This window comes from Paroedura picta, chromosome 9 (genome assembly GCF_049243985.1).
Source record: "Paroedura picta isolate Pp20150507F chromosome 9, Ppicta_v3.0, whole genome shotgun sequence".
Classification (NCBI taxonomy): Eukaryota; Metazoa; Chordata; class Lepidosauria; order Squamata; family Gekkonidae; genus Paroedura; species Paroedura picta.
The window spans coordinates 22825906-22853900 of record NC_135377.1 but is presented as its reverse complement, the minus strand read 5'-3'; the positions used below and the strand labels follow the sequence as shown (position 1 = coordinate 22853900).

Here is a 27995-nt window from a genome sequence, read left to right as displayed (position 1 = left end):
GGTGGCCACAACAAACACAACTGCATAATGCATGAAGCAGATTTAAAGAACGGGATAAACAAAGGCAGCAGCTGCTGGACCCTGGATTGCAATTGTCCTTTTTATTCGATGTACTGAAAAAATATATATAAATACACAGAGCCAACGTGACAGCTAGTCAGATGTCACATAAAACATTCACAGTGCTGTGTAATATTATTTTAACTGCTTTCATAAATGACAGACTGGCAAATTCCAGTAGAGGCCCTTACATGGGATGATCCTCCAAGCATTCATTTCACCATTGGGGACCACTTTCCATGTGAGAAAGACATACTCTGATGGGTTGTCAGTTTCTCGAGCCATTGCAAATTGCAGCTAAGGTTGGGGTGAAACCCTCCTAATCAACTGCGATGCATGAACAAGGCCAAAAGCATCCCCCAAAGGGCCAGAAGCATTCCCAGAAATACAGCATGTGCATGTTAAATTTAATAACAACATTGCCAAGAAAATAAGTTTCTGTCCTCCCCAACTCAGCATTGTATGAAAAACAATAGATTGGCAAAAATTAGCAAATAACTAACACAGACCCCACCGCTATATGGAGCTTTTAAAAACTCTTTATCTGAAGAACTTCTGCTTCAAAAACCAGCCAAATAATAGCTCTAATTTCCCCCCTTGAACTTAAAAAAACCCAACCCAACCATGGAGGAGAAGTGGTGGAGAACAGCTCTTTGGCCCTTTCTGTTCTACACCAGCTACTCTTCTGGTCCAAAATACTATTCACCCAGTGAGAGTCCTTGTATAATTTCTTCTGCAGGTGATATTGTAGCTTTGAAACTTATCTCAAGCCATTGAAGGAACCAAACCATTGGCCTGCATGAGCTTCTTTGTTACCACGGGGTCCTTGAACTAGCACCATACAATACACTTTTGTAATGAAGAAGAAGGAAGAAGGAAGAAGGAAGAAGGAAGAAGGAAGAAGGAGGAAGGAAGAAGGAAGAAGAAGAAGAGTTGGTTCTTATATGCCGCTTTTCTATACCCGAAGGAGGCTCAAAGTAGCTTACAGTCACCTTCCCTTTCCTCTCCCCACAACAGACACCCTGTGAGGTGGGTGAAGAATCAAACCTGACTTGTCAGATTAGAAGACCATACTCCTAACCACTACACCAAACAGTGCCATCCTCAACAGACTTAACAGCTTTCTAAGGAAGGTGACGATATAAGCTGCTTTGAAACTACTTCAGGGTATGTATATTAAAAAAGGGGGGGCGTATAAAAACCAATTCTCCTTCTCCTGAGTCCCTTAATTCCAGTGGCCTTAGAACGGTGTATCATGCTTAGGATGGCACTGTAAGAATGCTAAGCTAAACCTTAAGAACTTGATAGAACCTTGTTTTGGGAATATTTGTCTGTCAAGAAGGAAAGCAGAAGGAAAAGGAGAGAATGGCTATTGGAATAAATTTGTTCCTTCAGCTTGTGAGCACAAGCTTCAGCCCCCTCATTTCCATGCTTTCCATTGGTCCTTTAAAAAATTAGTGAATTTCAATAGTCATTCTCTGCCATTTCTTTTGCCATCATCCTGAGCCACTGAAAAGTGACCTACATACTCTCAATGACTTCTCACCTGCTTTCATTAAAAAAAATACCAGTAGGATAAAGGAAATTTCTTTTCATCACCATGAAAAGAACTTGGTTACACTGCCCACAGTTGCTACTCACTGGGTGACCACCACTCAGTCATACCTTCTCAGCCTAATGTGCTCCACATGGTGGTTGTGTTGAGAAAATGAGAAGAGAACCATTTATGCTGCTTTGGCCCTCCATTGGAGATAAAGTATAGAATAAATAAAATATTTTGTTTTCCTAGTCACTATAGGCTGGATAATCCTTTGGGCTATATTTTGGGGTTGGGAGGGTGGAGGATAGATCCCATGAACCTCGGATAGGAACTCTCTCTTCCCGCTTTCCCCTGGAACCTCCTGTGTCTTCCAAGACGTGTACCTGGGAATCAGGAGGCCCTTGGGAACAGAGTAGGAGTCAACAAAAGGAGGCTGCAGCAAGAAGAGGGGAATGAGCCAAAATTACCACCACTTCTCTTCACACAAGAAAGGAGGCAGATCATTGCTGTTTCTCCCTTGGACCTAGTCCAGTGTGTTCCCATGTTGTCTCTTAGCAGCAGGGCCGGATTTTCCTATAGGCTGACTAGGCTTCAGCCTAGGGCCTCAAGACCAAGAGGGGCCTATAATCCACATTTTAAATAAAGGTAGTCCCAATCACAACATGTTTCATTTAACATATCGATATATATCACAGTAATGATGTATTTTATTATCTCTCATGTAATTTACAAACTTAAAAATGGGAGGTGAAAGGGCCACATAAGTGGCCAGCCCTGCTTAGCAGTTTTTTGGGGCTGCAGCTGGCTCAGAGGAGAAGGATCCATTTGAGGAGCTAAATCTGGCCCATGCTTTCTTCCCCTCCTTTCTGAACCCTTACGCAAAACCATCCAGATATGCTTATACTGACAATTTCCCGTAGGCAGAATGGATGTTTATAGAGTATCATGCTGCCAATAAACCATTTCACCCGCATTCATCACTACACTGTACAGTATCTGAGTATTCTTGGACTGGCACCGTCTTTTGGTAGCAGCTCCAGATAAGCATGTTAACTAATTTATGTTGGCTGCTGAGTTCTCGTTAAACTGAGAAGATCATCTGTAATGGGAATGAAGGAAAACTTCAGGAAAGTTGAACTTTGCATCCTCTGTAGGCTCTGGTTGACTGATCATTGTATGGGAGGAGCAAGCTGGTCTTGAGGGACCATTAAAAGTCAAGAAGACAAGGGTGGCTCGTGTAAAATTCTCTGTTGACAATCATGTGGAGTGCTGGTTAAATTTTATGCCTTTGGCATAGAAATGTCTTGAGTGTTGTCTGCCCTGTGTTGTCAATTTGGTTTTGCTTTTGCGCCTAAAGGCATAGGGGAAACAAAGAGGGGAAAGACACATCCACATTAGTTTGCCCATATTGCTCTTAGGGCAGTAATACCAACCAACTGACAAAAGGCATGTTGATTGTTCCTTCGGTGAAACAATTACGTGAGGCTTTTTAATTCTGATGGATTCAGGGCAGTTGCTGGCTTGGCTTTCTGCTCCTGCAGCTTCTTGCGTTTCAGGTGAATAAATACAACTCCTAAAATGATACCTGGAGGGGAGGAACGGAGAAGAAGAATCTTAAAGCACATTGGAAAAAAACACTGCAAATATTTCCAAGGCAGAGAAGTCCCAGACTTTAAGTCTCCCTAGTAATCTGGCTATGGCAGTTCTGAGGGCTCAATATGGCTCAACTCTAGGCCCTGGTTTCATTGTTGAAGCCCCAAACTTGGGAAATGTGCTAGCAGCCAGAGGATTTCATGCCCATGAACATTTCCCTCTCACTGGTGATTTTACAAGAGTGAGCTTGTGCTGAAAAATACCAGAGCTGCAATGTTTAGTTGATCTAAAGCATCTTGATCCAATAAAAGGTGCCTACCCCCATTTAAGCAGGCAGTAGATTTGCAATGTTTTAAAGTATTTTAAATACATGCACTTAAAAGCTGCAGATGGCAAAAGCTCCTTCTTAGAAGCAGCATTATCTCCTGTGTGAGAGAAAAAGATGTCTCTTCTGAGATTATATAGGGTGGAGATGTTGCATGGCTCTTTGAAAAGCAGGCAAAAGTGCACTTGAAGAATTTTTTTTTTGGGGGGGTGTAGATCTATAGGATTGAATTCAGTGACACACCAGAGACTCTGTTGGTTGGGGGGGGGGGGAAAGAAGAAGATGATGATGATGATGAAGGAGGAGGAGTTGGTTTTTATATATATTCTGCTTTTCACCACCCGAAGGAGTCTCAAAGCAGCTTACAATTGCCTTCCCTTCCTCTCCCCTCTGCCGACAACCTATGAGGTAGGTGAGGCTGAGAGAGTTCTGACAGGACTGCTCTCTGAGGACAACACTATTAGGACTGTGACTAACCCAAGGTCACCCAGATGGCTGCATGTGGAGGAGCAGGAATCAGACCTAGTCCACCAGATTAGAAACCACCACTCGGAACCACGACACCAGAACTCTGCTCATGGGGGGGGGTCCATCTTCTCTTAGTGGATGGAGGTCATTATATCCCCACATGAAGGAACCTGTCCAGGCTGCCTTTTTGAGGAGACTAGTGCTCTCCTCTCCTTCCTACAGTAAACGGAACTAAATCCTGGAAAACGGACTAGGATCAGGACTTTGTAATGTGAATTGGCTCTTGTTGTATTGTGTACTTTAAAAAACCCATCATGACTGTCTTACCATGGTGGGCAGGAGAAATGTAACTATTCCAAGTAGCAAGAGCTAAAGCAAGCGGTCTGAGGGTAGACAACAAAGTTAGCAGCAAAAGTTTTAAAGAGTGTTAAGAGGTAGCTGACCCTTAGCTGTAGGTCAGCCCACTATCAACCATTCATTCATTCATTCATTCATTCATTCATTCATTCATTCATTCATTCATTCATTCATTCATTCATTCATTCATTCATTCATTCATTCAATTTCTAAACTGTCCATCTTGAACCAGTTGTCTCAGGGTGGTTTACAGTCTTAAAAACATGCAGTCATAGCAATAAAATTAGCAAAAACTCAGAAACATATGTTAAAATCATTTTCACAGTGAGTCTAGTCAGCAACCAGATTCTTTAAGATAGCTCTGTTGGAGAACAGTCCCAATTATTTCAGAAACTCACCAATAACTACCAGTACACCAACCAGGATGCCGACGGCCATTGCTACAGTCGGAGGTGGGTTGTCGTTTTCGACTTCTTTAAAGCATGACCCATCATCTCTACATGGACACAGATTTACTAGAAACCAAAAGCAAATTTCCTGGCATTAGAGAAAACAGAACTGGCCCATGCCACAGCTTAAATAATAGAGTATGACTGTGTTTTTACCATACCTTTCAGCATGACACGTCCAGCCACAGGTGGCCATCCATTGTCATTAATTTCTATTGGTATCTCATGGATTTTTGATTCAAGATTTCTGTTCTGGGGGGCAATGTATGCATGCTTTCCTGTCAACACAAACAGTGGGAGAATAAAAAGGGAGATGGAGAGCTGTCAAACCTCTACTCAGGGACACAAGCCAAACGATTACAAGTCAGTCTAGTCCTAGAAATGCTTGATTTTGGCTGGATTGACGCCATTAACTAGATCTCAGGGCAGCTGCAGATCAAGGGACACCAAGGCATAGTTAGGTCCTAAATCGTTCATTCAGGGTAACCATAGGAGGATTTGGTGCTGCACGGAAGTTACTTTGGGAATAGGCTTACCATCCGCTTTCGAAAGATTCCAGTCACGTTGCATTCCATCCAGGAGAAAGTAAGTGAACCTTTGATAATATGAGTATTCATCAGGGTCAACAACTTGAATCATTTTCCCCTCCTCATTTCCTTGGAGTGGGTGGCAGAAGAACAACAAGAAGTCTTTTGGTAGTGCTGGTGGGTTATCATTCACATCTCTGAGGTGTATGATTAGCTGTGCTGTGGAGCTCCGGGACTCTTTAGCTATGGAATTAAATAAAGCAAAGAATTATATTCCACTGATGTGAAGATCATGATAATAATGAGTATAAGAGGAGGGCAGTGAAGTTGTTTCCACACTAACTACTCCATCTGGAAGGAATGCCCTTTGCATACTCAGTTTGTACAGGGAATTCAGGCAACGACAGCTCTTCACCCCCATCCACACCCCATAGTGACCTTGCTGGACGGGGGAAAGAGAGTGGGTTATTATCCGCCATCGTGATATTGTGTTTTAATTAGGTTTTAATGGGTTTTTATTGGATTTTATTGTTTTTATGAATCTCTGTAAACCGCCGCGAGACTTTTGAGAGCAGCGGTATATAAAGATAAATAAATAAATATCCTTTTTGCATGTGATTTGTAGAAATACCTTTTCCCTCTTCACCGGCAAAAAGTAATGTTTGGCTTACTTTCCTCAGTTGCAACTATTTGTACCATGTAGGTACGTTCTGTTTCCCGATCCATTGAAGCAGCAACATATACTGTGCCATTTGCAGGGTCAATCCTCAGCCATTTCCTGTAGTCGTTCTGCAGGGTGTACCTTTGCAAGAGGAGCAGAAGAAGACCCGTGAACTTGTGTATTTTCAGTGATGCCACAGACCTGTCAGTGTTTGTGTACTAACAACGCCACGTCAAAAAGGATGTGGGCAAAATTGAGAGGGTTCAGAGGAGAGTGAGGAGAATGATCCGGGGCCTGGGGAACAAGCCTATGTACTGACCAATAATCCAAACACAATAACAATTACTGGTAACACCAATAAACTATTGATGATGAATATAATGATAAAACATGCTAAGACCCTGGATAGATACCCATTTCAACAATCTTCATTAGGCTAAAACCCAAGAATTTGAAGTAAGAAAAGACTGGAATGTAACCCTTTTCATCAAACACTTGAAGTGTAATATCCAAACAAAAACTTTAAGTATCTACATTCAGTAAATAGCTTCCTAAACATTACGGCAACAGAGTCTTTGAAGCTCATAAATATACAGAATTCATGGTTACAAACAAAGAAATTGCAGGAGAGTCATGTTTCTTCTTTGTGTTTCTGATAGTGTGAGATCATCCTTCAATAATCTGACACCTGAACTCCGGGATTGACATGTTTCCTTAATGGGAGCTCATGACAGGAAGAACTCTCCTGACAGCTGGGAATATTTGTCCAGCATTTGGAATGTAATACTCATCAAAGTTTTCGAGAGAAGATTTTTCTAACTAATGGTAGTGAGGGAAACAGCCTGGAATCCCTTCCAGTTTGTATTTGGAGAAAAGCTCTTCCTACCTATCATGATCCTGAGGGGCTTCTGGAATTTGCTAACAGAAGACTCCAGTGTCCCAGCAACTGACGAAGTCTGAAATGATGAAGGGATATTTTCTTTACCTTATCCGGTCTCCTTCAGGATCAAAGGCTGATGGGTCCACCACCTTGGTACCTACAGAAGCATCTTCAAACATATCAACGTTGTAGGGTGCGTTGAGAAAAACCGGTGCTTCTTTCACATCCAGTACCCTAATTCTCAAGTAAGCAGTAGAGCTTGAATTATACTGTATCCCTGCCACCAAAGGTTCAGGGTTCGTGGCACTGATTGTAAGGTTATACACTGGTGAACTTTCAAAATCAAGAGCCTGTGAACAGAGGGAGAGAAAAAGATGATGTCATCAACAGAGTCCTTGATGGATATCCAGCTTAAATGCAAGAGAGGAATAATTTTAACTTCTCAACACAAGTATATGTTCTAATTGTCCCTTCCTGGATGGGCGGACATGGTTTCTTCTCCCTCCAGTGCTTAATTTCTTAGCAAAGTAGTGTTGGGAATCATGCTGAGCCTCAGGGGAAGGCGGTATATAAATGTAATTGATAAATAAATACTACTGCTTGAGAAGTTCCCTCCAATTAGCCAGTACCTAGTAGTGATTCAAGAGCTGGACTAAAATGAGGGAGTCCCAAATTCAAATGCCCACTCAGTTTGCTCTCTCTTGTCCTAATCCGTTTCACAGAGTTGTTGTGAAGATAAAATGTATACTGCTTTGAGGTTCTTGGAGTGAGGATAGCATATAAATGTAATAACTGAATGGTGGTATGACTCAAGTCCTATTCATCGGTTTGGTCCTCTCTTCTTACTCAACCTTTTTCAGCTCTTTCCCCTACTCTGAGCATCAAAGCAGATACGTGGCCTGTCTTAGATACGTGGCCTGTCTTACAGTTTGTAGGTTCTGCCCAGGGGACACATTCCTTAGAAACTGGTCTTCCTTGCTATGAGGTAAATATTAAACATTTTAATGAAAGATCTTCCTTTTCCACTCAAATAATTCACCTTATTAATTTTAACATATCCTTTGTTGGTTTTCGGATCCGTCTCTATTGAAAAAGTATTGTTTGGATCTCCGTTTGTGAACGTGTATTTGATTTGAGAGCTCCCAGTGAATGGCTCATCGGCATCTGTAGCTTGAATTTCCAGCAATACAGTTCCAACTGGTTTGTCTTCCGGCAAAGTAAGAAAGCCGTACTGAAGAGAGAGAAAAGAAATGAAATCTGAAACGTCAGGCGTGGCATCATTGGGACCTTTGTGTCACAGGACTATCCAGAGCATAGAGGACTTTGTCCATTTTAACATTATCACCAATTGCTGCAGCAACGGCCAGGCAGCCAAAGATGGCCTGTTTTTATTACTTATAGTAGTAAATTCTGGACCTTGCACAGTATGCATCTACTGCCTTGTGCTGTTCCAATTGTCGGCCCCCCTTTTTAAACATAAAAAGCAGTTTAGCATGAACATGAAAAAAAAATTCTGGTTTTACCATAATGATGTCACTTAATGCGTAAAGGTAAAGGTATCCCCTGTGCAAGCACCGAGTCATGTCTGACCCTTGGGGTGACGCCCTCTAGCATTTTCATGGCAGACTCAATACGGGGTGGTTTGCCAGTACCTTCCCCAGTCATTACTGTTTACCCCCCAGCAAGCTGGGTACTCATTTTACTGACCTCAGAAGGATGGAAGGCTAAGTCAACCTTGAGCCAGCTGCTGGGATTGAACTCCCAACCTCATGGGCAGACAGCTTCAGACAGCATTTCTGCCGCTTACCACTCTGCGCCACAAGAGGCTCTTTACTTAATGCATATTCTTTGACATTTCACAGATGGAGTGAAGGACACTCATACATACATCACCAGTTTCTTGTATCACACCATCCCATTTCCAATTAGTACTCATTTCGGAAGGCTCTGTTTACTGCATTATGGCCAGTTTCCATGATAAAAAGTCATTCCGTCTGCCATGAAGACTTGGCGTCACAAGCGTGCTTCTCATGCTTGGGGTTGCCATGTTCCAATCTAGACTGCCATGTGTATGTCCAAGGGGCTTCAGCTACCACGCCCATGCATCTTTGCACACTGAAATCATCCCAGGAAGCTGCTTTTGACTCTTTTGTGAAACGTACGTCGTCATCATGACATGCACGTTCCCCATGCTGCAGCTCTTCAGGGCTGTTTCAGTTTGTAAAAGTGTATGTGTGTGTGGGGGGGGGGGGCTAATGCCTCTGCCCCATGCACACCATCGTCACTCCTGGAATTTGCCCCTACATATCTGGGAGGCACAGAACAAAGTCCTTGTGATGGCAACGAGTCCCTGTGTATCAGCACTTTATTTACAAGCTCACCTGAGCAATCGTGTGAAACTGTAGTTCCACCTAACATCTAGTTGGCACTGTCTCTTTTGCCAGTTCTAATCACCAGTTTGCTGTAGGGGTTAGGAGCAGCAGCTTCTAATCTGGTGAGCTGGGTTTGATTCCTCGCTCCTCCACATGCAGCCGGCTGGGTGACCTTGGACTTGTGACTGCCCTGATAGAGCTGTTCTGACTGAGCAGTGATACCAGCCTATCTCAGGGCTCTCTCAGCCTCCCCAACCTCACAGGATGTCTTTTGTGGGGAGAGGAAAAGGAAGGCAAATGTAAGCCGCTTTGAGACTCCTTCGGGTAGAGAAAAGCAGCATATAAGAACCAACTCTTCTTCTTCTGCAGTTCATCAGCATCAGTTTGGGTTCAGATATTGGTGACAAGTTTCATTTGCTGTGAAACTGCCACTAAAAATGGGCAGCAGGCTCTTGTTTCCTAAGCCTTGAAATCTAGAAGTACAAGCCACATGACCCAGAATTCTCTAGTTGGCTCCAGCTGTTTACATGTGTGCTGGCTCAGAACAAACAGGTTTGCCTAATAAATATTCCAGTGCTATGTCTGTTTCAGAACTTACTTGACTAACTTACTAGTCAAACTGAACAGATATATCTAAGTGGATAACGCTGCGCATTGTCTTAGGAGTTATGGCAAGGATGGGAAGAGTTTTCCAAAGCAAATCCATTTCTGACAGCACCCTACCGCATGTGTATTATCTACCCTTTAGTCCCACATTATCTGGAGATTTAGCTATGGGAGCCACAGACATGCCTCTTTTCTGCACTGACAATTCCTGATCTAATTGGGCAAAATCTCAGTCCAATAGACACCTTCAAGACGAAGGGGCTTTTCGCACACCTTCAAAATCGCACAATGGTTGCCAATTGAAAACGCTACTGATTTGCCATTATGCACAACGTCGTTGACAATCTGCCACACACCTGAAACCGATCCGCAAAAAGCGCTTCCTTGTAGCGCTTTCAGGGAAATCCCCAAAAGTGGATTCACCCTCCGGAAAGCGCTACACTCCTGCAACCAATCTGCAACACTAGCGGGAAAGTTCTGTGCGTTACCATTGTTGTGGTTTCTACAAAGTCCCTCCCCCTGGCTCCCTCCTCTGATCTTCCGGCGAAGCGATCGCCATTTTTTTCCCTCCGAGCGAGCGAAGTTCAACCCACCAGCAAGCCTGTTTAGAGGCTTCCCTGGCTTCAGTCCCTCCCTAGAGCTGTTTATTCACTAAGCACAAACAACAGACAAGCCCGTTTGCTGATGTATTTTCCCTTTATTTTTTACACTGTTTTCGGCTGAAAATCGGGCCCGTGAGGGGGGTGGATTTTTTTTTTCACTTGGGGGGAGCGTGGCAACGATGAAACGACAGCTCAAACACACCTGCCAGCTGATGGGTCTCTCCGTTGCAACGAATCAACACAGATTCGTTGCAATGGGTGTGTTTTAAAAAAAACAACAACCTTTCTTAAAGGGAAAGGGGCTGTTTGGGAGCATGCTAACGGCTGCCCATTGGCTGCTTGACGGCCAGGGGCGGGACGAGCTTGGCAATAGCGCTTCCTGTCTAGCGATTTTTGCTGAAACCGGAAGCTTGTGGGAAATGATAGAAACGCAACTGGATTCCACTACAAAGTCAGGTATGCATAATGATGAATTGCACTATTTTAAATGGCGATTTTTCGTTCAGCAAACAATTTGCTACAAGGATCCCGGTGCGGAAAGCCCCCAACATTTCATGAGTCAAAGCTCACCTTATCTGATACACAGCTATCCACCTGAAACTATGATCTAGTTGGGACTGTGTATGCAGAAAGATGATTTTGCATGCACACGACCCTATAGAATCATAGAGTTGGAAGGGACCTCCAAGGTCATCTAGCCCAACCCCCTGCACAGTGCAGGAACTTACAACTACCTGCCCACCCACAGTAACCCCAATTTCATGCCCAAGTGATCCCCCCCACCAAAAATTTGCAGAATCCAGCCTGGCCTGGAGGAAATTCACCTACCATCCCACAGTGCCGATCAGCAATTCTCTGGGTATGCAAGGAAGGGCCACAAGAGACAAACACTGGCACATCCCTTCCTGCCCACCCACTCACCCTGACAAGATAGGGAATACTGCAGGAATCAAGATCTCTGCTCAAGTGCATGCTGTTGCTGGAAAAGCAAAGAGAATAAACTGAATACTCACATCTGATTTTTCAAACAGGGGGATCTGATCATTGATGTCAATGACATGTATTTCCACATTGCACATTGTTTTGAATGCTGCAGAGAATACAACAGTGTCAAATGCCAGCATATCGCCATGTGTCTTTGAAACATATCAAAGACGATAATGCTAAGGAGATAAAAGAAGCAGGCCAGCTCTACACAGACTGGTCTTCCACATCCAAAATTTATCAGGGTATGTACAACCTGTGCACTAGCCTCCCTCCCTCCCCACCACACACACCCCATGATTTGTTGTGGGAAGAATAATTTTACATCTTGTATACTGACCTGGATCTGCCACTTTCACCTTCAAGGAGTAATTAGAAGCTAGCCGTCTGCTTAATTGAGGATAAAATAACTGGAACTTCCCAGTTTCCAATTCGATGCGGAACATGTTCCCTGAAGGAACTGGAGGGCTCTGCTCTACAATGAAGTACTTCAAGCGAGAGTTAAGCGTGCCTTCCTCATCCCGGTCTGAAGCCCTCAGAATTCCTATATCACTTCCTGATGAGGGGCAAAAAAAAATTGAGATTAATCAAGTTAGCACCTACACATAGTTGTGTGTGTGTGTGTGTGTGTTTGTGTGTGTGTGTTGCAAAACCACTAAAAATAGCCTAGGTATAAATCTCAGGAAACCAAAGGCTGCTGAGGATTTGTGGACCCCTGGAGTACCCTTGAGGTCCTCACGTTGAGAAACAATGCTCAAGGCCATCAAGAGCCTTTGCACCACACAGGGAAGTCCGTGAGAATTACAAGTCCCCAGAGTCCCTGTGCCAGAAACCAACCAATGGGAAAGTATTTTTGCAGTTCTGGCCTTGCTGGTGGGCCTCCTGAAGGCCCCTGGGTTTGTGCCACTACCACCCCCAGCTGGCATTTCTAGCAATGTGTGAAAATCAAATTGAGGTGGGGGTAGGGTGGGACTAATAGATATGTCAATTCTGATGACACAGGAAGAGGCCTGGTAACAACACTTCCTGTGATGTGGGAGTGGTTTGTTGATGTCACATCGAGTGGGAGTCTCTGGGTGATGTCACAACACTCAAGACATTTCTATGCCAAAGGCATACAATTTAACCGACTCTCCACATGATTGTCAACAGAGAATTTTAAATAAGCCACCCTTGTCTTCTTGACTTTTGGCCGTCTGACACCACTTCCGGGCCCCCTCAAAGCCTAAAGGGGTCCTTCATAGTCAAAAGGTTGAAAAACATTGCCGTAGACGCACAATTTTAGAGCTTGCAGACTGTAGAGCTTGAGATTGTAACCATAATGATCTCCCTTGGCCATATTTGAAGTCATGGGGAGAGGCTGTGCAGAGCTTTGGTGGCAGCTGTCATCAACATCTAGATGATACTCATCTCAATACTTCATTCAGCAACCAGTCAGAAGTTGCTGTCTTGTTTAAGAACTGGTCTTGTTTATGAACCATGAAGCTGGTGATGGCCAGTTCTACAATGACGCAAAATGAGGCAGTAGCTACAGTGGGAGATGGTGAAAATAACAGCCCCCACCACGTTCCCCCTCTCCTCAGAGCAGCTCTCATTTCCCATTGGGTCATTGGCTACAAATGTTCGAGGTGGCTCATTAGGCATGCACAACTTGCCCTGCTGTTTTTAGAATTGCCTGGAGACCCAAGAAGAAGGAATATTATTTATTCTGGGGAGCAGTGAGAGGCTGTGGGGTGGCTGGGGTGGTGAGGGACAGGGATGACAAGAACATCAGTTTGCTGATCTGCTACTGGGGACTGGGGACAAATGGGTGAGCTGGAAGATGTTGAAACTGAAAGCGTTTCTGACTTGTTTGATGTAAGTGGGGATACAGATGTCCTGTGTGATATCTACAGATTAAGTGTTGTTGAATCTAACATAAGTCTTGGATCAGTCTAGGGCAGTCTTTCTCAGCTTTTTTTTTTTTTTTACCATTGAGAAACCCCTGAAACATTCTTCAGGCTTCAAGAAACCTCAGAAGTGGTGCAATCTTGCAGAATATGGTTGGGAAGCATAGCGATATACATGCCCACCTGGGACCCCTTCCTTTCTCACCCAATCCAGGCCCATCACTGGCAATTTTGGGAGGGGAATGTGGGTCAACCTGATGATATATGGTCATATCACCCAATACATTTTTAACAAAATTAAGAAATATATTTAAAAATTAACTAACTCATTCAAGAGACCCTTCCAGGGCTATCAAGAGACCCCAGGGTTTCATGAAACCCTGGTTGAGAAAGCCTGGTCTAGGGCCCGCACTGCTCCTGAACTGGAAAGAGATGCTGTGTGTCACCTTCATCTGATATGGAGTCTGCGATCTTTTCTAAAGAGGAGAGAATATACTGTGCTAATCCACACCATTGTAGATCTGTTATTTAATACATTTTATGCCGACAAAGATGACTGAGGAACATCAGCTAATGCAGAAGGTGGTTACCCACCAACTGGCATACATAGGAAGTTGGTTCTCAAAGGCAGACCCAAGTAGAATGGCTCATAATCATCTAACACTAAATACCAAGAGAGTGTGCCTTTGACTATTGGACTATTGGAGTGTGCCTTTGACTATTGCTGAATAGCAGCAACCCTTGTTTCAGTGGTTTGAATTCCAAATGCATGGTATATCACAAGTCTGGTGTAAGGCTTTCTTACCTACACGTTCATTCTCCTGAACTTCAAAAGTAGTCAGAGCTTTGTCACACACAGGGGGATTATCATTAATGTCTTGCACTGTGACAGTAACAAGCACAGGATAGGCTAACCAGTCTCCGTCTTTATCATTTGCCCCCACATGGAATGAATACTGCAATAGAAATGTTACAGTTAGGGGTAGTGGCAAGACTCTATTTCATGTAATAGCAAGGAAAGCTGCACTCCCCACCTACGACCCCAGTTTAGAAATTAGAAAATGGGCTACAATAGTCATGCTCCTAGGAACAGCAACTGTTGTAATAGTCTCCAGACACTGTAGGAGTGATTTCAGATCACCTGCACCATGCTCTTCTGTACACTTACAAAGGCTTTTTCTTCTCTGTCCAGTGGTTTAGTGACATAAATATTCCCATCAGGGCCAACTGTAAATGGGAGTTCAATAGCGGGTTTCTCCGTTTGTACGATTTCATACTTGGCACCTGGCTCATTCCACTGCACCTGAATAAAGGATGGTAAAAGTGTAGGTTGAAGCCTGAAGGCTCTGATTTTGATGGGTTGAGATGCAATCTTAACTGCTTTTATTAATGCTGGGCTATTGGTTTAAGATATGAAAATGCAATACAGGTATTTTGTACTTTCTTAGGCAAACCACTCAAGGATTCATGAGACAAAAAGAAAATTCGTAGAAGGGTTCAATGGAGCAACACATGGAATTTTGAACTTAGGGCTGATATTTCATCAACCCAAGAGAAGCAAACCTGCCTCCTTCCTGGATCCAGCCAATGGCAACAAAAGCCCCAGAGGACATGACAGTCACTCCCATGCTGCTGCTGGCCCAGCTCTAGTTGAGCCCCTACAGATTCCTCAGTGCCCGCCTCAATAAGCCACCCCAGGCAGTTGCTTGGACAACTTGGTTGGAGAGCCAGTACTATTTTGCTGTTCACCTTGTTGGCTATGGCAGGATCCTACCTGAGCAATGATGATGGGGTGAGGGTCCGTAGAATTCTCTGCGATCTTTACAGGTGGAGGTGGCTTCCAAAAATTTTCCACGATGGTGACATTCACGTCAACATTAGTCCTGAAAAAGTTCATGGTCTGCCCTGCCATATCCTGCACTGAAATGTCGAGGATAAATGTATCCAAATGTTGGTGATTTAAATGGCGATACCCTAGAAAATATAAGAGAGCACATATGGCACAATGAACTTTAAGTGGTACTGATGCAGTTCTATAGAACTTAAAAAGAAGGCATGTGTCCTAGCATTTTACAAATCCTTACTTCACTGTATCAGTTCTTCTATCATTGAGATTAATGTTCGATGTTTATTTCAAACACGTGTTTTCACAGGCTCTACTTGAAAGACAATTGATACTGTCTTTTGAACATTTGGAATATAATGTTGATAACTTAAAGTTAACTGGTGAATCCCTTTAATTTTATTTTGGCACATGTATGACGTGCCATTAATTAATTTACAAGTTGGGTCTCCTCTACAGGCACGTATCTCTTTGCAGTAGGCTTCCTGTAGATGGCTACCTTCCTTCCTTCCTTCCTTCCTTCCTTCCTTCCTTCCTTCCTTCCTTCCTTCCTTCCTTCCTTCCTTCCTTCCTTCCTTCCTTCCTTCCTTCCTTCCTTCCTTCCTATGGCAGTTGCCAGGAGGAAGAGGCAGAATTCTGGCTTCCTTAGTGCTTCTGCATCAGCATGTTGGATTGTGGGTGGGAGGGGCAGGGCCAGAAGCCAAGTGTTCCCACCCACCTCCCAACTACCCTCTGCTGCTTCCAAAGTAGGTGTGCCTTTCCCCACCTCTGGGGAAATCCCATTAAATCACACCCCCCCCCCAAGCTACCTTTAAAAAAATTCCTGCTGGGGTAAAACATAAAGCTACCTACAAGTACAAAGCAGCTTGGTGGAGGAGATTTTAATTGGATTTCAGTGGCCCTTTCTTTCCACTCAGGCCTTTCCCCTTCAAATGCTAGCCTCAGCAGTTGTGCCTCACCATTTTTTTTTAAAAAACTGGCAGAGAACCATGGAAGTACATGGAACAGAGTTCCATCCTTAGTGGTCAGAGTTTGTTGCTATCAAGAGGAGATTTACTTACCTGTGACGGTTGTAGAAATTGCTCCTGTTAGATTGTTAATCTGAAAAAGCATCTCAGGGAAAGGGTTTGGGAAATGATGATGAATGCTATAGGACAGCTGTCCATTGGGGGTCTTGGGGTCATCACGATCATGAGCAGTGACGCGCATGAAAGGCTTCCCTGTGTGGGTTGGAACACATGGTAAGTAGGTGGAACAGAAAGATCACAGCATTCACTAAAGGGCCTGTGGGAGTGATATGTGGTTTCCTGCTCTATAGGGTCAATGATAGGCGTTTCCAGAATGATCGGGGCAACCCAAGGGCCAATTGAGATGGGGAATCAGGAAACAGGTGGTCAGATTAAAGTTAAAAGACAGGAAGTAGGAATAAGTGGACAGTTTCCATGATGGAAGGGATTTGTTTGTCTCTTCCAGCAACTCCAGCACCATCAACAACATTCATCACAATCAGAAGATCAACCAACAGAAACCTAATGGAAACTTCCATGAAATTTTAGTTTCCTTAGCCACGTTTTCAATGATCTCTCACAGCATTGGAAAGCATCACAGCTTAATGTGGTGGAGGAAAGGGCTGCCTTGTGCTGCCTCAGACAAGAGATCTTCAGAGGTGGCTAGCCATGGCCTGCTTCTCTGTAGTGACCCATGTGGTCTCCCATTCAAATATTAGCAGGGCCATCCCTCCTTAGCTTATGAGATCTAAGGAGATCAGTCTGGTTTGTGCCATCTAGGTGAGGGCCACAGTTTAATAATTCTCATTTGATAAAAACCTTGCTGTACAACCTGGAACTCTGAACAGTGCAAGGCAATCCTGAATGTCACAATACCTGGGCGGGTTTTTTCCCTCACTACTCCGTAGTATTTTTTCTGATCAAATTGGGGTGGATTGTCATTGATGTCTTCAACGTTTATTGTGATGGAATATGGGCCTTTCTGCCTTCCTCCTCTTGCATCCAGACCTTCCACCTAAGTTGGGGAAGAGAAAGTGATGAAGCCAAGTCAGCTCATTGAGTCAATCATGCATCAAGATAGGACGATATGGAAACATGGTTGTGCACTTCTTCAGCCTTACTTCATCTCACTGGCTGCTCCTGGCACCCCATGGGGTGGACAGCTACAGGGATGGGGGGAGGGAAGGGGTAGTCAACCTGTGGTCCTCCAGATGTCCATGGACTACAATTCCCATGAGCCCCTGCCAGTATTTGCCACCAGAAGGGAGGCTGCACCCAAGAAATCAGGAGACTGAAACTGGGGAGGGCAGGCAGAGGAGCTAGAAAAGATCCTTAAGGGTGAGGATGTGTTGCTGGTGACCGAGATCAAATTAATTCAAGCCATAGGGCTTGGGAACACTTAGGGAAAGTATTTAGGTAAGTTAAGTGTCATCATCTGTACCTAAATGCTTCCCTTTAAAGAAAATACCCTCATTCCATTCTGCAGTTCTGAAACTGGTAATTCATAAACGTAGACATTTGAGTGTAGTGACACTTTTCTAGAAATCTCTGTTGGTTATGAAAGGCTGGATGGAAAACAATTGCTGTCCTTGAGGCCCTACCTGGAAATCCTGCAGCCATGGGCACAGGATCCCTCCAGGCACTGACAGAACACATAGGGAAGGAGAGGAGGTGTGAATGTGTTAGCCCCCCCCCCCCGTCTCTGTGGGACTGCCAATCACAAAAAGTGCCTATGTACAGAGGAAGTATCTGCGCATCTCTATGTATGGCAACATCCAGAAAGGGAGAATCAAGGAAGCCCAGCTGACGATGGCTGAAAATTCTACAATATTTATTAAAGAAAGGAGCAGGGAAAGGAGCAGTCATTCAGAAAGGAGCAGGGAAAGAAATTAAACACGGACACATTCTTTGTGCATTCTTGCCAAGCCTATGCAAAAGGAAATGGATGGGGCCAGTGTTTTTGTGCCCATTGTCCCTCCCCATGTATTCAGTTGACACATGGAGGAATCCTGTGTAGAGGGTTTTTCTTGTCTGTAACATTGTTGTAAGTGAATCAGGGATGGTTCCAGGTCCTGAGAGGTCCTGAGAGGACAGTGCTCAGAGGCCATCATCTGCCCACCACCAGCCCAACCATATCTTTCCACCACCACCCCACACACTTTTGTGACCCACCTTCTCCCACTTGTAAGCCCTTGCATTGCCCATGCTCAGTTGCCTGTACCACCTGCACACCCTTTTCCTAAAAGCTCTGCCTGGCACATGAATCTAGGACTGCTGTTGTCATGGCCACTGCCGTGCCTTTTCCCAGAGATGCTGGATAGCTGGCAGCATAGGTGGCCAAGCACTTCAAGGAAACCGCTAGGGATGGTCATGCAGACACGTGGCAGAAGGGTGGGTGGGGTTAGCAGCACAGGGTCCCACGAGGGGCCCCACCTCAGGATATGGTGAAATGAACAGTAGTGATGAACAGAGGGAAATAGAATAAGGCACCTTAACAAGTTTTTAAAAAGCAACTTGATTCACGTATTTGCTTTACCTGTAATTTGTAAACATTCTTTGTCTCCCAGTCTAGAGATCCATTCAGATACAGAATTCCTTCCTTGGGGAAGATGTCTATGATGCCTTCTTTTTCGCCCATCAGTCTCAAACTGATAACAGGAGGCTCAAATGTAAACTAATAAATTGGGAGGGAAAGAGAAATTAAAATCACAGATTTTAAAAAATTCTTTGGTTTTCTCCCCCCCCCCCCATTTTAGAAACAGTTTGCAGACATCATTGATCACTTTCACATTTGTTTCACTTTCACAGATGAAGGTGAGTGTTTGCAGCATAAGATTACCCGATATAAGTATTGTACTACTGGTCTGTTTCCTTCTTGAACAGAAAAAGTACTGTCCTGTAAAGGCCCACTTAGATCTTGGCAAATCACCTGTGGGGAAAAGTAGAAAGGAAATGGCTTATTAACATATTCTGCATTAATTAACAGTAATGAAACATTAGCCTGTCAGTGCAGAGCAGTTGTGACTCATGGTTGGGGTAGCATCAGCAGCAGATGCCTTACATTCTTAGCTGGAGACTGGGATGTGAGAAAGAAAATTTGTTTTCAGAAGTTTCTTTTTTTGCAAATTTTTGTTTTGAACATTCCCCAGATGTTCTTTGGTCAAATATTATCCAGATATTTATGTATTTAAAACTGATTCACTACCTTTCTCCCTTGTGGAGCTCAAGGTGGCTTACAAACTTAGATATAACACATCAAATAAAATGCATTAAAATACAAAACTAAAATTAAGAAAACACTCCTCCAGGACTGCTACTAAACTTAACCAAGTCCAGTCGTAAACAAAATTATCTTAAACTGACTTTTTTGTTTGTTTGTTTATTATATTTAAATACCACCCTCCCCTTATGACTCCCCTTATGGCCCCCACCTTGTAGAATGGCCTCTGTGATGAAAGGAAGGCTCCTACTCATGGTTTTCCATAAACTTTGCAAAACTAAATTAATCAAGAGGAGTTTCCTACACAGGCAATAGGACAGCACTGTTAGAAAAGACCTCACAAAGTAATTTGAAAAAGTATTAGGTAATGTGACCTATGCAAATGTATCTCACTTGCTGAAGCTAGCATCCTACTGTGTAACTTTTTGCATTGTTTAATGTAGTTTTTTCATCATTTACAAACAATTTGCAAAGATTAGAGGACTCAAAATGGTAACAAGAGAAAGAAATTTTACTCGCAAAGCACATCTTACACAATTTTTTTGCGAATGGATTAAGTTCAAAAGAGTTAACTCCAAGCCCATGTAAAAGAGTCTGCACGGGGCTTTTTACCCACTCCCAGACTGACTAAATCCCTGCAGTCTACACTGAATTTGATTTCCATTTTGATTTTGGGCACTTTAAATTTTCCCTCTGCAACATGCATGATTGATCTGCTGTGACCCTACCTTTCCCCCACAATATCCAGGAATGGATATAAGCCACGATATTTGAAAAACTGTCACCAGTATAAGTGTAGATTTCTGCTTTTTGTGAATTAACTTGCTGCTCCATGCCTGCAATGCTGAGTTAGCAAAGCAGTCTTCCCTGATTGGCCAGAATGTCAGTTCAAAGACTTCCTGGTTCCCGGTTTCAAGGCTTCCCTCCCTGTTTTAACGTGACTGCACTCCAGAAGCCCACACTTAGCAAAGATTTGCGTCATCCTCTGAGAGGCTGTTGCTGGCTCAGGAATCAAAAGAAAAGAAAATTGTAGGGTACACTTATGCTATGCATCTAAGCTATACTAAGAATTAGTCAATAGCAAATCATGTTTTGCTATAATGTTTGTTTGGTTCCTGGTAGTTAGGGAAAGAACCCACAGGAAAGCTTTACTTTGGTGCTTGTGATAGTTCTTGGCAGTGCTTTGGCAGTGCTTTGGGAACCATCAGGTTTACGGAACCATCAGGTTTACGGTTGAGGCCAAGGCTAACATCTATGCCCCCCCCGGGACTCGGGACTTGGGATTGGGATTAGAGATGGGTACCACCAATACCCCCTCTCCACCTGCTAGTAAGGGAAAAGAGTAGTGGATTAGCCAATCTTGCCGGGTTAGCTTGCTAACTAACAATTGCTGGACTGTAGTTGTTTTAACTGGATTTTAATGGATTTTATGGGGTTTTAGAATGTTGTAACCCGCCACGAGCCGCAAGGGAGTGGCGGGCAATAAAGCTAATAATAATAATAATAATAATAATAATAATAATAATAATAATAATAATAATAATAATAATAATAATAATAATAATAATAATCAAATCATCGAATAAATGATTAAAGTTCATGCCAGCTTGATTAAAGTTCATGCCATGGCATCTGGAGTAGCCACAATTTCCTGGCATTCCCACAACTTCCATGACTGTCTGTGCAATGCCTATTCACGTACAACAAAGTACAGATGTAGGGCTGTCCATCACCAAATTAGGTTGTAATTCCTGCTGCAATTACAACTGATCTTCAGATGATGCAGATAAATGACACTGGAGAAAATGACTGCTTTGGAGAACAGACTGAGATCCCTCCCCTTCTCAACTAGGCTCCACCTCTGAATCTCCAGAAACTTCACCACCTGGAGTTGAACTGCCACCCCCTGCACTTGTATGCACATAGGCTATGCATAGATGGGCACAGGGATCAGGAGCAGAAACAAGAAGCCTGGTCTCTACTCTAACTGCTCAGTCCCAATAACTGTCCTATTTTTTGTACCTCATAGTTTAAGAACTCTGAGCTTCTCCTGCATCAGATACTGCTGCATCAAAGGGCCTAAGATGTTAGTAAGGGGAAAGAGATAAATAGAGCTTTATACATCTAAGCAACATTTTTATGGGATTTCATCTTTGATGGGATTTGTCATATTTTATAGGGAAACATGTCCTGTTTGGAAAGACCAAAGTCTAATCCTTTCATTTCCAGGGTGCAAAGTTCAGTTCTTATATCAGCATCTATGCCCTTCCCTGTCAATTCAAAACATTTTATGTGGGCTGTAAAATGTTCAAACGCCTCATGAATCATTATTTAATGAAGTTGAGAGGAGGGGCGCTTCTTTCTATGTCTTTGTCCCATATACAGTTTGGCTCGAGTCCTCCAGGAAATAGCTGCTGCAAGGTAGGGTTTCAACTGTCTGCTGGCAACATGTGCAACATGACACACAATTGGGCTTGGTTTTGTTTGATTCAAAATGCATGGAGCCATGCTTATGAAGATAATTTCATTTTTTTAAATGAAAAATAAACTTTAAATCAGACACTTGTTTCTATAGGTGCTGGGGTTGCAAGACTCAGGCTGGCCACTGGCAAGAGACTCACGCTGGAGGAGTGAGGTCCTATGTAATGATGCTGCCAACGATGCACTGATTTCACACAGGAAGTGACATCATCCTGTGTGACTGGAAATGACATCATCACGTCACTGGCAATGCTTCAGAATTCCGCTCAAACTCAGTAGTTTAACTACGGAATTTGGGGCAAATGCTAGAGTATAGTCCAAAATGATGACACCCCTTCCGGGTTGTGCCAGAAGAGATGTTATTGTACAAAAGAGGAAAAAACACTGTGCAATGACAACACTTCTGGATAAGCATTTACACAATATAGAGAAAGTTTATCCAGTGCTTCAAAAGAACAGACATTATAATTCTACAAAAGTATAACCAAGAATGCCACTGGAAAGCCAACATCCAAATGGGAACTGGTAAAGCCGGCATTTCGCTTGCAGCTGATTCCTCAGTGGACCCCAATCCCAAACTTTTTCAATGCATAAGCACCTAAAGGCCTCTAGGTGACATTCATATCCAGATAGAAATTGTCATGGTTTTATTACCAACATCACCGTTGCTAGATCAAGGCACATCTGCCTGAGGAGAACAATGCAGTGTAGGTTCAGTCCCTTTACAGCAACCATCCATGACAAGGTCGCACTCCTGCCTGAGTGCGACCTCCAGCAAATGCCTGGAGATTTTGAGGGCAGTACTTGGGGAGGGTACTCGGGGAGTGTGACTTGGGAGGGGAAGCGATGGCACTTCTGAGAGATGTTCTAGGAACTTCCCCATATCTTATATTAAAGACTTCAGAGACATGGGGAAATTCCTAGAGTGTCACTGTGGAGGACAGAGGCCAGCCTCCCCCCCCCCCCCACACACACACAGTTCCTCAATGGCAGAGGATTGGGTGGGAAAATGGTAGGCTGAATCAATGAGGGCAGGAGCAGAGGAGCTTTTGGTGGCTTATTCAACTTCTTTTAGAGGTCCACCAAAACACAAGCCTAGCTAGGCATTGCCTTCCCAATCCATAGTAATAGTTGCATATATCTGCCATTCCCAAGGCCTCCTCAGCTATCACTGCTCACAAAACTTCTCATCAAAAGCTGGCAGTTAAAGTCTCATTGCACAAAGAGGCTGAACATCTTGCAGGCTTACGTGATTCTTTACATAATATTCTGCAGACTCTTTTCTATGCTACTTGTGTATGTGCATGTTTATGAGTCTGTGTTTGGGAAGAGATCGCATTGCTATTCTTTCCCTCTCCCACATGTTAAGTAATCCCAGCGGAATGTGCACTCACCAACACAGGGTGTTTTTTTTTTAACAGTCACAAGAGTCACAAAATAGTTACAAAATAAATGCACACCACCCTAGGATGCTAGGTGTAGTGCTGTTCTATTGCTATATGACTAGGGATGGACATGAACCAAACCGTGAAGCAAAGTTCCTCACGAATTTTGCCCGTTCATGGTTTATGTTGTGAAGGTTTACACACACACAAAAAGTTAAACAGATAATACAGGTATTATATAGTCCTTCCTCAAGCCACAAAAACAAAACAAAACCCACAATGGATACTGCTTACTCTCTTGCAATCACAACAATTCTAATATTAGAATTCGTGGGCAGTTTCACATTTTTCTGGGACAATATTCTGCGTACTGGAAAATGTGATTCCTTTGTAAAAGAAGCACCACTTTGAAGGGAGGTATTCAAATAGCATTCAGTAGATAAGACCACAATTCATGACAAACACAATATTTAATGTACACCAAAAAAAATCATGCAGAAATGCCTTGGAAAAGTCCTCTGCATTTAGAAATGCACCTGAGAGGCAGACATGTCTACTATAAGGATAAGATTATTTCTGCTGTGACCCTAAGAACTGGGACAGATTAGATAGATAAATAGAGTTACTACACAAACCAAACATGCTTCCTATCTTAATATCTGCAGTGTATAACAGTGTGAAGCTCAAAGTTATTTTCTCTCATGTACTCCTTTTTCAACTTACCCCATGAAGAAAAAGGAGACACAAAAAGTGAAGTCCATAAACTTGAAACATCTTGGTAGGGCCCAATAGGCTGACTAATAAAAAAGAAAAGAATATAAAATACTGAAGTTAGAGATTATTGCAATCCCACTATGTCTTAGAAATCCCTGTTCTATGTTTATGTTGCACTTGTGCAATTCAGATCTGTGAGCCTTTATTTGCATTTTATTTGTAATTCCTCAATATCACTTAGAGCAGGGGTAGTCAAACTGCGGCCCTCCAGATTTCCATGGACTACAATTCCCAGGGGGCTCCTGGGAATTGTAGTCCATGGACATCAGGAGGGCCGCAGTTTGACTACCCCTGACTTAGAGGGACTAGTTTTGGGGCAGGGAAGGAAGCAGATAGAAAGGGAGTCTCCCCCCCCCCCCATACTGCCAGAGACTAGTGGTGGAAAGATTGTAGACAAACCTCTAAAAGAAAACAATAAGCAAGCGGTGGGGGAATTCAATATGAGAGATGTGTAATGTATCTTTTATACTGCTATGATTGCCATTTCCTGTTTTCCCTCACTAAGACCTTTCTGGTAAATTTACATTTTCTTACTGTTATTTTTGCATCCATTACATATAAGTGGAATATCACTTATAAATTACATTAAAATGCCATGTAAGTCATAAATGGATCAGAAATCAGCAGTGAAAATCAGCAAAATTATAAGGCTTATGACAACAACATACAAAAACAAATACAAACATAAAGGAAGCCAATGGCCCATCCAGTCCAACACTCTGTGTCACACAGTGGCCCAGGTGCCATCAGGTGGCCCACCAGTGGGGACAGAACACCAGTAGTCCTCCAAGCACTAAGAATACAGAATCAGAGCATCATTGCCCCAGACACAGTGATCTGTCTATATCTTGTGGCTAATAGCCACTGATGGGCCACAAGAAATCAGAATTCATATGTTATGTAGCCCTGTACTACCTGCCATGATGCCTTAAAAAACTGGACAAAGTCCCAGGAGCCATCGGGCTTCGCTCTTGTTTTCCCTCCCTCTTTTTCCTCTCCTGGCACTCAGCACACATACATAAAGTAGTCTGTTCCCAGGCAGCAGAAAGTGTCTGTGTCTATTCTGCATGTTATGGCTCTTGCAAGTAGTTCTGGCCACCTTTTGGCCACTATATGTAGAAATGTAGATTTTGCTTTGTTCTAGTTGTCCTTTGAAGTTAAAAGCCCTTCTGCCATAGGAATAGCTTATGGCGGGAAGAAGGTGCATTTGTGGGGGAAGGGAGGTTCTCTATATTTACCCAAAGGCTGATCAAACCAGTCGTTCTTAGCAATGAATCCTCTCGTGATATTTCCAGATGTACCCTCTTGGACCTAATAAACAACTCTGAGCTCTTTTCTATGAAGAAACATTGTCTTGTCTCCTATGAGCAAGTAGCCTTGGCTCATGACATTATATAAGAATAAACCTCAAAACTATAAATGCCATCTTTATTTATTCCAAATGTTTTATATCTCGTCTCCCTACAAAACTGCAATCATGGTGGTTTGCAGTGTATAAAAAAATTTCAATAGCCAATTAATTTCCTTTAAAATGGAGTGTTACCTTGGTGTGGTGTGTTTGCAACTTGTTGCTTTGTTAGCCATTGTGAGCCACTCGTCTCCATAGAAATAAGGTGAGATATAGATATAGAATACAACTCCAACCCTAGTCCACCACCACCACCATATGCATCAGAATAAGGAACTGCATAAAAGAAAAACTTACCTAATAACAAAACAGGCTACAGAAATATCTCTATTGCATGCCCACTGCTGCTGCCAATGCCACTATACCACCACCACACTCCAAAAAACCCCACAGGAGCATAAACAAGCCAGGCATGGAAGTTATTTATGTCTTTATCGTATGGAAAAGTTATACACAGGAAGCATATAATATAGTAATATAAAGAACTGTAGCAGGGTCTAAAATGCTTTAGAGCAGTGGTCCCCAACCTTCTTAGCACCGGGGACCAGTCAACACTTCACAATTCTACTGAGGCCCCGGGTGGGGGGTAGTCTTTTGCCGAGGGACATCGCCGCCTCTGCCTGAGCCCCTGCTCCACTTGCTTTCCCCCCAGGGCCGCTGACTTCCCGCCGCCCACTGGGCAGTGCCATGCCGAGGGGGAGACCCAGCCATGGCGGCCGCTGGAGAGCACCAAAGGTGAGCCGGCGGCAGAGGGCAGCCCCCGAGGCAGCAACTGGGGAGGAGGAGGACTGATCCATGGACCGGTACCAGTATCCGGATTGGGGGTTGGGGACCACTGCTTTAGAGAATGACAGTATTTTTGCCCCACACTTAAAGTAATTAAAACTGGGTGCCAGGTAACACCTCATGGAGAGGACATATCACAAAAACACCACTGAGATTCACCCTTAGAGATTCACATCTACCCAAGAGCTGATTCAAAGTTTATTTCTTAGATGTTATTTCTTAAATTTTTATACCGCCACCCATAGGGCTCAGGTTTTTGGAAGGCACATTATGTAGTCCTGTGGGATGTGTAAATTGTCTTTAGAAGCCCCCGTAGAGTTGCTCCACCTCAGGGACTTTCCAGACAGAGGGATATGGCTTTCATTTGCTGATATGCTTCACCATAGCAAATGATAGCTCATTGTTACATAATGGAAGGGGATGGTGTGAGGAAAAAAACATACAGTCAGAGACTACTCGCAAACAGACTGCAGAACAAAATATTAAAAGAGGAAGAACTTTTTAAATATCCTGCTTTTCACTACCTGAAGGAGTCCCAAAGCAGCTTACAATCACCTTTCCCTTCCTCTCCCCACAACTGATACCCTGTGAGGTAGGTGAGGCTGAGAGAGGTCTAAGAAGACTGCTCTGCAAGAACAGCTCTAAGAGAACTTTGACTAATCCAGGTTTACCCAGGCGGCTGCATGTGGAGAAATGGGAAATCAAACCTGGTTCTCCAGATTAGAGGCTGCCTCTCTTAACCACTTCACCAAGCCGGAAATCACTTTTAAATGTAGAAGGTATTCAAAATGGCAGACAATGGAAGGGAACTGACAGACATCTTATACGCTCTTGTACGTGTAACACTAAGTCTTACTGCTGCTTTCATCAAAAGATGAGATATTAGTTCTCTCAGAAGACTTCACTCAGAAAATACATTCGATAAGCTGACAATGAAGGAACTTGATTTTAGATTTGGAAAGATAAAATTAAAAGCACGTAACAGAACCCGGACAGTAACACTCCCAAAACGAACAGAAAGAAATCAGATTGCCATATAGATGGAAATAAACTGTGTCTGCTTTTAAAACCATCAAAAGAAATTATTAGGAAGATCATCTCTTACCTGGTCTGTGGAAACCTTGTATTTTGCGGAAAGATCTATTTGCACACCTGCGCAGCTTGATGGCGACTACCTTTGCCTATAAAAGCACTTGGCAGTTTCACAGAACGTTGAAAGACGTTCAATCAAACATTAACTTTGTACATTGACAAGTTGCGATCTTTAAGGACAAGGTGTGGCTTGAAATGGCAACCATCGCAATAAAAACTAAAGCAACAGTTTCTAACTGACGTGATTCCTCTAACGAACTCTTGCATTACTTTTCAAGTTTTTGTAGAGAAGGCGCTAGAAACTAGGGGAAAGAAGGCTGAGAAGGAGGCAGCTTGACCCGACTTGGTCTTTCAGCAAATACAAGAACCACGGATTCCTCAATATGAAATCAGAAAAGCACCAACAGGAATCACCAAGGCTATGTTGTGCAGTAATATCCACTTGTGTGTTTAATATTAGCACACATTCAAGAGTCAACCATTCAAGAGTTGACTCTTGAATGTGTGCTAATATTAAACATACAAGTGGATATTACTGCACAACATAGCCTTGGTGATTCCTGTTGGTGCTTTTCTGGATCTTTCAGCAACCATCATAAAAATGTAAAGATATAATCCTTTAGTCGTTATAATCCTTTGATCACGTCCTTTCATTTGTAGTATTGCTGTTCTAATAATCCTGACTC

At 43.2% G+C, this 27995-nt stretch overlaps 2 protein-coding genes across 3 annotated transcripts in view; one reads left to right on the top strand and one right to left on the bottom strand.

The window, feature by feature from the left end:
• The window catches only part of LOC143844588 (uncharacterized), a 53596-nt gene extending 38443 nt beyond the window's left edge, over nucleotides 1-15153 (top strand). Inside the window, exon 5 of one of the 2 annotated variants that reach the window (XM_077351899.1) lies at nucleotides 14762-15153. The gene's annotated coding sequence lies outside the window, so the exon portion shown is untranslated. Of the gene's footprint in view, nucleotides 1-6639; nucleotides 7076-14761 lie in introns of those variants that run through there. The other variant, XM_077351900.1, reaches the window with a different exon arrangement.
• CDH17 (cadherin 17) lies at nucleotides 87-27474 on the bottom strand. Its single transcript, XM_077351896.1, has 18 exons — nucleotides 27323-27474; nucleotides 23973-24046; nucleotides 19003-19092; nucleotides 18700-18837; nucleotides 17040-17178; nucleotides 16218-16376; nucleotides 15088-15287; nucleotides 14482-14616; nucleotides 14119-14269; nucleotides 11765-11980; nucleotides 11454-11530; nucleotides 7900-8091; nucleotides 6966-7210; nucleotides 5991-6121; nucleotides 5329-5562; nucleotides 4954-5070; nucleotides 4742-4858; nucleotides 87-3185 (listed from the first exon to the last, which is right to left on the bottom strand). The coding sequence occupies exons 2-18, from the start codon at nucleotides 24021-24023 to the stop codon at nucleotides 3076-3078; spliced, it is 2502 nt and encodes an 833-aa protein (XP_077208011.1). The 5' UTR covers nucleotides 24024-24046; nucleotides 27323-27474; the 3' UTR covers nucleotides 87-3075.
• Between the last annotated feature and the right edge of the window lie 521 nt (nucleotides 27475-27995).

Bases quoted from the DNA above. Each gene is read 5' to 3' on its own strand.
- CDH17 (XM_077351896.1), bottom strand. From the start codon at position 24,023: ATGTTTCAAGTTTATGGACTTCACTTTTTGTGTCTCCTTTTTCTTCAT. The intron at 16,377-17,039 runs GTATTGTGACAT...CAACCCACACAG, and splicing joins GAGGGAAAAAACCCGCCCAG to GGAAGCCTTTCATGCGCGTC. The intron at 14,617-15,087 runs GTAGGATCCTGC...TCCTTTATTCAG, and splicing joins ACCCCATCATCATTGCTCAG to GTGCAGTGGAATGAGCCAGG.